The sequence below is a fragment of the Papaver somniferum genome, chromosome 7, assembly GCF_003573695.1.
Source record: "Papaver somniferum cultivar HN1 chromosome 7, ASM357369v1, whole genome shotgun sequence".
NCBI lineage: Eukaryota > Viridiplantae > Streptophyta > Magnoliopsida > Ranunculales > Papaveraceae > Papaver > Papaver somniferum.
Window position 1 is genome coordinate 1,142,976 of NC_039364.1, and position 11,361 is coordinate 1,154,336.

Here is an 11,361-nt window from a genome sequence, read left to right on the forward strand (position 1 = left end):
TAAAGATTCGGAGTATTGTCTTGGACTAATGCCCCCAGTGGTAAATATATCAGTTCTGGAGAATTATACTTTCTCCGTTTCTTTTTAATAGGCCAATTTTGTTTTTTGAGAAATTTAAGGAAATTAAGAGAATTAATCATTGAAAGTGGTCCTCATGACACTTGTCAATAAAAGAAGTGAAGTGAAATGGTCCCCATGACACTTGTCAGCAAAAGAAGTAAAGTGAAGTGGTCCACATGACACTTGTCATCAAAAGTAGTTAAGAGAAAAGTGGTCCTAAAAAATTAAAATAACATTTGACTTTCCCAATTAGGAAACTGGCCTATTTTTTTGAAACTTTTATTTACAGAACTGACCTATTAAAAAAGAACGGAGGGAGTATATATCAATGGATCTGAAAGAGATCAGACATCCACCTCCTCTAATGGCGGATAATATTCAGTTTACCTCCTTGCCGCTGGTTCTGATTAATCTCTTAAGATATTGAGTTTACTGCCTTGCCGCTGGTTCTGAATAATCTCAATACCTTAAGAGAAGGAAATTTGTTCCGTAGGCTTCTCAATTTCGGACGATCCAGCATATATAGCTTCTCAAGGAGATGGAAGGAATCAACATCAAAACAAGAACACCATTGAGCAGTTATTCGTATCTTCGCCCTTGGAAATTCAAGAAAATATATTGCGGGAAAGGTTGATTCGACCCTGGGACCTGCTTCTTTTTTACCAGTCTTCACCAACTCTTCTGCCTGTACTTTTCCAAACAAAAATTTAATATCGTATTTGTACTTGTCTTCGGGCTTCATGATTGAGCTTCACTTCTCCTGAACTGCGCCTTTTTCCTGTCGTTATTAGATTTCTCCGAAATTCAATACCATTTGTCTTCAGGAGATGAAATCTTCCGCTGGAACTTTCATTTTTGCCTCTAAACTTTGTATAACTAGAAAGATGTACATACTACACAACTTCAAATATTCATAAAAATTAAATGTTAATACCAAATCTTCTTGAACCAACAAGTTACAGGAAAACTAAATCCTCTAGTCCTCTATGTTTCTAAATCCCACAATTACACCTCTTATGATATTATATAAATCTAAACTTGTTGAGTAATGAAAAGGATGATAAAAGTGCCAGAAAAGTAATGAGACACAAAGATTTTTTACATGGTTCGATCAATGTGACATACATCCATGGTTCTTCACTATGAATGTTAAAATTACATGAGTATTACATTTAGAATCTCCATTAATGGGATTTTGGTAGAGCTCTAGATTTGGGTGGTGGTGGTGATGGTTGAAAGAGAAGAAGCAAAAGATATTTGTGTGGTCTTTCTCTTTTTCAACTTATTTCTCTCATAAAATGATCTCTCTTAAAATTGATTTCTCTCTCTTAAAATGTCTTCTAGCTCCTTATATAGATAATTATCCTTGTAGAAGACAACCAAGACTCACATGCTCGGACTCTGTTTGTCTTATTCATTTACTTTTCAGAAGTTGTATTTATCTGTCGCGCAACGCGTTGATATGGATATCATTCCGTCGCGTTCTTAAATCGTTACCTTAGGGCACGCGACACTTCATATCAAATTTTTACGTTGTACGATATTTCACCCCTACAAGAAAAGTGCTCTTCTGTAGTGTTGTGCTGCGCATTGCTGTGAATTTTACCAAACATAATTTTTGGTAAAAGTTTGTTACATGTTTATTACAAAGTGCTTTTGGTTAAAAAAAAAAAAACAATCTCAAACAAGACTTATGTCTCCTGCCATTTCAAGTGACCAGATTCTCCTTGTTGATATGTCATGTGTAAGTGACGAAACTGAATCCTTATAAAATATGACCGTAAGGCAAGACCCTAGACCATCCCAATTGAAGAACACTAATCTCATAGTTTTCAATAAATCAGCACTTATGTCACGGCAAGAGACGCTAATTGTGCACCTAAGTTTATTTTGGGCAACACACTGAATGGTGACAGAAAATCTTATGTCCTTCTACTGATTTTTAAGAAATAGTCAGATAAGAATACAATATTTTATTATAAGAACGCCTTCAACTTGATTAGTTAATCATCAACCAAAAACACAAAACTCTTCTTAATGTGTACAAAATTATACACCTGTTTCTTTATCTTTATGTACATAATTATACGCATGTTAATTGTTAGTGTGTACATACATGTTAATTGTTAGTATGTACATAATTAACGCTAGGATAATATTTTCTTTATGGATTCCTGTTTTGTTTTTTTTTTTTGCATCATTATCTTTTTTTCATTGAGTTGAATCTACGTCGAGAGTCACCAATAATTTCAATAGCTCATAATTTCTTTATGAAAAGTCCATAATCAATAGAAAAATTATTTTAAATGGTCGATGTGCAAAATATATTTTATGTTCACCACTATTTTTTTGTTACCCTTTTTTTTCTACTTTATTTGTCTTATATTTTCTTTCATCCTATCTTGGCTTGTCGTGATTTCATATATTTTTTTTCTGTAGATAACGATATCCTTAGCAATAAAACGAGTTGCATCTCTGAACAGTGAAGTTGGAAAGGTAAATTCTTCACTTGTGCCCTCTCTAACCATTTATTCCTTGTGAAATCGGTGAAGATATTCTTTTGAAAGGTTAAAGACTGGTACAATCTTTATGTGCATTTATTTTGTTATACCGGCTGTACGAGGTGCACTCATCTGAAACTTAAAAAATATGGCACTTATCTTCAAAATTGGGGGCTACTGAACTGGTATCCCGAAAAAACCTGCCATAATAGGTGGAATTTTCGTGTTCATTTTTGACCACCGAATTGGATATATATATCCAGCTACAAATTATACCAACACCATAAAATGGATAATTTAAAACGGTTTCTGAAATGGACTTTATCATCACTTGGAAACTGAATCTGAATATTATATTCTGAATGCAGTTCCAAACCATGTGCATTATGGCTACAATAGGCAATCCTGTCAACTAAGGCTGCAAATCAGCCTCCGGGAATGATAAAGTGATGAACTATAATCGATTCCTTCCATTAATGTCTTCACAAGTAATACTACGTCCTTCTAATACTTTCACCTATAAATACCTACATCGCATCATAAACACAAATCCACAACTTCAGGAAACCCATAGAGAAAGATTTTCTTTTTTCTTGCATTCCATTTCATAAGGCGGTCTGATATCCGAAACTATGACAGCTATTAAGAAATCAGTGTCCGTACTATTCATGGTTCTGGTCCTCATGGCTGTCGTGAGTGAATTGGCAAATGCAAGTTCTATTATAGTGTACGCTGGACCAGGGTGCAACAATCGTGCTGAAAGGCATTTGAAATGTGGGTGTTCAAACATTGGTCTACGAGGTGGTTATGAATTTACTTACGGTGGACAAAGTGCTGCCATGTATTGGCAGTCTAATTGCGAGGGTGCATCTCAATTTATCCTCCGTGGTGATTCCCGTAGCTGTGACGCATATACATGGAAGAGTATGTTTATTCAGTGTTAAGTATACGTGATGCCAAAAGTGACTAGCTCTACTATTATGTGTTTCGATCCCTTTGGATCCAATAAATAACGCCATGAGTAAAATAGCAAGGTGGTAATAGTTTTTGGCTTTATCTCGTTTATTGTGAGTTGCTTGTGAGGTATATGTGTGTAATGGTTATCTAATTTCTAGTAGCTTTGTGAGTGTTATCTCAACACTATTTTAATGAAATGAATTTTATCTAATGTCACATCCCTTTTTATCCCCCCAAAAGCAAGAACTGTATTAAATAGGCCTACGAGAGAGATAAGAACAGTCAAGAAACAGAAGAACACCCAAAAAAACAAAAAGGGATATACAGTCTTTCAATTTTTGGATAGTTAACTGTTACTCTTCACAGCTAGGTTAGCACTCAGGAGTCACAGCCACCAAAAAATCATTTTGCTGGGGCAAACCGTTCAAAAACAAACGCGTAGAAAAGAGATAAATATACAGTGATAAAATGAATTCTCAGTTTAGATAAAATTAGAAGTCGAGCAGAGAATTAAAGAGCTCAGTTTGATTCAAATGACTCGGAATGATGTACTGGTTAGGCTCTTGCTGCAAATGAAAATACAGCATAAGACTGCTCTAACAAGTTGTCATTTGGTTTTCATCGTTGCTACTCAGTTCCTCATTATATCATCTCAAATGACCCGAGAAGCACCAAACAAAGTCGAATAAGAGTAAATCCAATCAACCAAGACCAGTAAAATTCACCATTGAAAGTACTCTAGAAATAATTGGTTCACCATTTAATCTTTATATGAATCAACATTGAGTGTATCAAGAAAGGAGAGTGATGTCTTGAGATCATAGGGTGTAGACTCCTTTGATCTGTCGCACTTCCGTATGATTAGTTCACGAAGAGAAGTCCCTGATCGCAAATCCGGTAGAGATGTTAAAACAGGGCAACATGATAATTCCAACCTTTGAAGGGTATTGTTGCTGCTGTTGCTGTTCCGATCATCATCATCATCACGAAAACCTTGAAACTCAGAACAATTACTGATCTCTAAAGAATAAAGATTCGGAGTATTGTCTTGGACTAATGCCCCCAGTGGTAAATATATCAGTTCTGGAGAATTATACTTTCTCCGTTTCCTTTTAATAGGCCAATTTTGTTTTTAGAGAAATTTAAGGAAATTAAGAGAATTAATCATTGAAAGTGGTCCTCATGACACTTGTCAATAAAAGAAGTGAAGTGAAATGGTCCCCATGACACTTGTCAGCAAAAGAAGTAAAGTGAAGTGGTCCACATGACACTTGTCATCAAAAGTAGTTAAGAGAAAAGTGGTCCTAAAAAATTAAAATAACATTTGACTTTCCCAATTAGGAAACTGGCCTATTTTTTTGAAACTTTTATTTACAGAACTGACCTATTAAAAAAGAACGGAGGGAGTATATATCAATGGATCTGAAAGAGATCAGACATCCACCTCCTCTAATGGCGGATAATATTCAGTTTACCTCCTTGCCGCTGGTTCTGATTAATCTCTTAAGATATTGAGTTTACTGCCTTGCCGCTGGTTCTGAATAATCTCAATACCTTAAGAGAAGGAAATTTGTTCGGTAGGCTTCTCAATTTCGGACGATCCAGCATATATAGCTTCTCAAGGAGATGGAAGGAATCAACATCAAAACAAGAACACCATTGAGCAGTTATTCGTATCTTCGCCCTTGGAAATTCAAGAAAATATATTGTGGGAAAGGTTGATTCGACCCTGGGACCTGCTTCTTTTTTACCAGTCTTCACCAACTCTTCTGCCTGTACTTTTCCAAACAAAAATTTAATATCGTATTTGTACTTGTCTTCGGGCTTCATGATTGAGCTTCACTTCTCCTGAACTGCGCCTTTTTCCTGTCGTTATTAGATTTCTCCGAAATTCAATACCATTTGTCTTCAGGAGATGAAATCTTCCGCTGGAACTTTCATTTTTGCCTCTAAACTTTGTATAACTAGAAAGATGTACATACTACACAACTTCAAATATTCATAAAAATTAAATGTTAATACCAAATCTTCTTGAACCAACAAGTTACAGGAAAACTAAATCCTCTAGTCCTCTATGTTTCTAAATCCCACAATTACACCTCTTATGATATTATATAAATCTAAACTTGTTGAGTAATGAAAAGGATGATAAAAGTGCCAGAAAAGTAATGAGACACAAAGATTTTTTACATGGTTCGATCAATGTGACATACATCCATGGTTCTTCACTATGAATGTTAAAATTACATGAGTATTACATTTAGAATCTCCATTAATGGGATTTTGGTAGAGCTCTAGATTTGGGTGGTGGTGGTGATGGTTGAAAGAGAAGAAGCAAAAGATATTTGTGTGGTCTTTCTCTTTTTCAACTTATTTCTCTCATAAAATGATCTCTCTTAAAATTGATTTCTCTCTCTTAAAATGTCTTCTAGCTCCTTATATAGATAATTATCCTTGTAGAAGACAACCAAGACTCACATGCTCGGACTCTGTTTGTCTTATTCATTTACTTTTCAGAAGTTGTATTTATCTGTCGCGCAACGCGTTGATATGGATATCATTCCGTCGCGTTCTTAAATCGTTACCTTAGGGCACGCGACACTTCATATCAAATTTTTACGTTGTACGATATTTCACCCCTACAAGAAAAGTGCTCTTCTGTAGTGTTGTGCTGCGCATTGCTGTGAATTTTACCAAACATAATTTTTGGTAAAAGTTTGTTACATGTTTATTACAAAGTGCTTTTGGTTAAAAAAAAAAAAACAATCTCAAACAAGACTTATGTCTCCTGCCATTTCAAGTGACCAGATTCTCCTTGTTGATATGTCATGTGTAAGTGACGAAACTGAATCCTTATAAAATATGACCGTAAGGCAAGACCCTAGACCATCCCAATTGAAGAACACTAATCTCATAGTTTTCAATAAATCAGCACTTATGTCACGGCAAGAGACGCTAATTGTGCACCTAAGTTTATTTTGGGCAACACACTGAATGGTGACAGAAAATCTTATGTCCTTCTACTGATTTTTAAGAAATAGTCAGATAAGAATACAATATTTTATTATAAGAACGCCTTCAACTTGATTAGTTAATCATCAACCAAAAACACAAAACTCTTCTTAATGTGTACAAAATTATACACCTGTTTCTTTATCTTTATGTACATAATTATACGCATGTTAATTGTTAGTGTGTACATACATGTTAATTGTTAGTATGTACATAATTAACGCTAGGATAATATTTTCTTTATGGATTCCTGTTTTGTTTTTTTTTTTTGCATCATTATCTTTTTTTCATTGAGTTGAATCTACGTCGAGAGTCACCAATAATTTCAATAGCTCATAATTTCTTTATGAAAAGTCCATAATCAATAGAAAAATTATTTTAAATGGTCGATGTGCAAAATATATTTTATGTTCACCACTATTTTTTTGTTACCCTTTTTTTTCTACTTTATTTGTCTTATATTTTCTTTCATCCTATCTTGGCTTCTCGTGATTTCATTTTTTTTTTTCTGTAGATAACGATATCCTTAGCAATAAAACGAGTTGCATCTCTGAACAGTGAAGTTGGAAAGGTAAATTCTTCACTTGTGCCCTCTCTAACCATTTATTCCTTGTGAAATCGGTGAAGATATTCTTTTGAAAGGTTAAAGACTGGTACAATCTTTATGTGCATTTATTTTGTTATACCGGCTGTACGAGGTGCACTCATCTGAAACTTAAAAAATATGGCACTTATCTTCAAAATTGGGGGCTACTGAACTGGTATCCCGAAAAAACCTGCCATAATAGGTGGAATTTTCGTGTTCATTTTTGACCACCGAATTGGATATATATATCCAGCTACAAATTATACCAACACCATAAAATGGATAATTTAAAACGGTTTCTGAAATGGACTTTATCATCACTTGGAAACTGAATCTGAATATTATATTCTGAATGCAGTTCCAAACCATGTGCATTATGGCTACAATAGGCAATCCTGTCAACTAAGGCTGCAAATCAGCCTCCGGGAATGATAAAGTGATGAACTATAATCGATTCCTTCCATTAATGTTTTCACAAGTAATACTACGTCCTTCTAATACTTTCACCTATAAATACCTACATCGCATCATAAACACAAATCCACAACTTCAGGAAACCCATAGAGAAAGATTTTCTTTTTTCTTGCATTCCATTTCATAAGGCGGTCTGATATCCGAAACTATGACAGCTATTAAGAAATCAGTGTCCGTACTATTCATGGTTCTGGTCCTCATGGCTGTCGTGAGTGAATTGGCAAATGCAAGTTCTATTATAGTGTACGCTGGACCAGGGTGCAACAATCGTGCTGAAAGGCATTTGAAATGTGGGTGTTCAAACATTGGTCTACGAGGTGGTTATGAATTTACTTACGGTGGACAAAGTGCTGCCATGTATTGGCAGTCTAATTGCGAGGGTGCATCTCAATTTATCCTCCGTGGTGATTCCCGTAGCTGTGACGCATATACATGGAAGAGTATGTTTATTCAGTGTTAAGTATACGTGATGCCAAAAGTGACTAGCTCTACTATTATGTGTTTCGATCCCTTTGGATCCAATAAATAACGCCATGAGTAAAATAGCAAGGTGGTAATAGTTTTTGGCTTTATCTCGTTTATTGTGAGTTGCTTGTGAGGTATATGTGTGTAATGGTTATCTAATTTCTAGTAGCTTTGTGAGTGTTATCTCAACACTATTTTAATGAAATGAATTTTATCTAATGTCACATCCCTTTTTATCCCCCCAAAAGCAAGAACTGTATTAAATAGGCCTACGAGAGAGATAAGAACAGTCAAGAAACAGAAGAACACCCAAAAAAACAAAAAGGGATATACAGTCTTTCAATTTTTGGATAGTTAACTGTTACTCTTCACAGCTAGGTTAGCACTCAGGAGTCACAGCCACCAAAAAATCATTTTGCTGGGGCAAACCGTTCAAAAACAAACGCGTAGAAAAGAGATAAATATACAGTGATAAAATGAATTCTCAGTTTAGATAAAATTAGAAGCCGAGCAGAGAATTAAAGAGCTCAGTTTGATTCAAATGACTCGGAATGATGTACTGGTTAGGCTCTTGCTGCAAATGAAAATACAGCATAAGACTGCTCTAACAAGTTGTCATTTGGTTTTCATCGTTGCTACTCAGTTCCTCATTATATCATCTCAAATGACCCGAGAAGCACCAAACAAAGTCGAATAAGAGTAAATCCAATCAACCAAGACCAGTAAAATTCACCATTGAAAGTACTCTAGAAATAATTGGTTCACCATTTAATCTTTATATGAATCAACATTGAGTGTATCAAGAAAGGAGAGTGATGTCTTGAGATCATAGGGTGTAGACTCCTTTGATCTGTCGCACTTCCGTATGATTAGTTCACGAAGAGAAGTCCCTGATCGCAAATCCGGTAGAGATGTTAAAACAGGGCAACATGATAATTCCAACCTTTGAAGGGTATTGTTGCTGCTGTTGCTGTTCCGATCATCATCATCATCACCAAAACCTTGAAACTCAGAACAATTACTGATCTCTAAAGAATAAAGATTCGGAGTATTGTCTTGGACTAATGCCCCCAGTGGTAAATATATCAGTTCTGGAGAATTATACTTTCTCCGTTTCTTTTTAATAGGCCAATTTTGTTTTTTGAGAAATTTAAGGAAATTAAGAGAATTAATCATTGAAAGTGGTCCTCATGACACTTGTCAATAAAAGAAGTGAAGTGAAATGGTCCCCATGACACTTGTCAGCAAAAGAATTAAAGTGAAGTGGTCCACATGACACTTGTCATCAAAAGTAGTTAAGAGAAAAGTGGTCCTAAAAAATTAAAATAACATTTGACTTTCCCAATTAGGAAACTGGCCTATTTTTTTGAAACTTTTATTTACAGAACTGACCTATTAAAAAAGAACGGAGGGAGTATATATCAATGGATCTGAAAGAGATCAGACATCCACCTCCTCTAATGACGGATAATATTCAGTTTACCTCCTTGCCGCTGGTTCTGATTAATCTCTTAAGATATTGAGTTTACTGCCTTGCCGCTGGTTCTGAATAATCTCAATACCTTAAGAGAAGGAAATTTGTTCGGTAGGCTTCTCAATTTCGGACGATCCAGCATATATAGCTTCTCAAGGAGATGGAAGGAATCAACATCAAAACAAGAACACCATTGAGCAGTTATTCGTATCTTCGCCCTTGGAAATTCAAGAAAATATATTGCGGGAAAGGTTGATTCGACCCTGGGACCTGCTTCTTTTTTACCAGTCTTCACCAACTCTTCTGCCTGTACTTTTCCAAACAAAAATTTAATATCGTATTTGTACTTGTCTTCGGGCTTCATGATTGAGCTTCACTTCTCCTGAACTGCGCCTTTTTCCTGTCGTTATTAGATTTCTCCGAAATTCAATACCATTTGTCTTCAGGAGATGAAATCTTCCGCTGGAACTTTCATTTTTGCCTCTAAACTTTGTATAACTAGAAAGATGTACATACTACACAACTTCAAATATTCATAAAAATTAAATGTTAATACCAAATCTTCTTGAACCAACAAGTTACAGGAAAACTAAATCCTCTAGTCCTCTATGTTTCTAAATCCCACAATTACACCTCTTATGATATTATATAAATCTAAACTTGTTGAGTAATGAAAAGGATGATAAAAGTGCCAGAAAAGTAATGAGACACAAAGATTTTTTACATGGTTCGATCAATGTGACATACATCCATGGTTCTTCACTATGAATGTTAAAATTACATGAGTATTACATTTAGAATCTCCATTAATGGGATTTTGGTAGAGCTCTAGATTTGGGTGGTGGTGGTGATGGTTGAAAGAGAAGAAGCAAAAGATATTTGTGTGGTCTTTCTCTTTTTCAACTTATTTCTCTCATAAAATGATCTCTCTTAAAATTGATTTCTCTCTCTTAAAATGTCTTCTAGCTCCTTATATAGATAATTATCCTTGTAGAAGACAACCAAGACTCACATGCTCGGACTCTGTTTGTCTTATTCATTTACTTTTCAGAAGTTGTATTTATCTGTCGCGCAACGCGTTGATATGGATATCATTCCGTCGCGTTCTTAAATCGTTACCTTAGGGCACGCGACACTTCATATCAAATTTTTACGTTGTACGATATTTCACCCCTACAAGAAAAGTGCTCTTCTGTAGTGTTGTGCTGCGCATTGCTGTGAATTTTACCAAACATAATTTTTGGTAAAAGTTTGTTACATGTTTATTACAAAGTGCTTTTGGTTAAAAAAAAAAAAACAATCTCAAACAAGACTTATGTCTCCTGCCATTTCAAGTGACCAGATTCTCCTTGTTGATATGTCATGTGTAAGTGACGAAACTGAATCCTTATAAAATATGACCGTAAGGCAAGACCCTAGACCATCCCAATTGAAGAACACTAATCTCATAGTTTTCAATAAATCAGCACTTATGTCACGGCAAGAGACGCTAATTGTGCACCTAAGTTTATTTTGGGCAACACATTGAATGGTGACAGAAAATCTTATGTCCTTCTACTGATTTTTAAGAAATAGTCAGATAAGAATACAATATTTTATTATAAGAACGCCTTCAACTTGATTAGTTAATCATCAACCAAAAACACAAAACTCTTCTTAATGTGTACAAAATTATACACCTGTTTCTTTATCTTTATGTACATAATTATACGCATGTTAATTGTTAGTGTGTACATACATGTTAATTGTTAGTATGTACATAATTAACGCTAGGATAATATTTTCTTTATGGATTCCTGTTTTGTTTTTTTTTTTTTGCATCATTATCTTTT

General features: G+C 34.9%; 1 protein-coding gene across 1 annotated transcript; it reads left to right on the plus strand.

The window, feature by feature from the left end:
* The first annotated feature begins 7,738 nt into the window (after positions 1-7,738).
* LOC113292671 (antimicrobial peptide 1-like) lies at positions 7,739-8,050 on the plus strand. Its single transcript, XM_026541551.1, has one exon. It carries the CDS (start codon positions 7,739-7,741, stop codon positions 8,048-8,050), a length of 312 nt encoding a protein of 103 aa, XP_026397336.1.
* Positions 8,051-11,361: the final 3,311 nt, after the last annotated feature.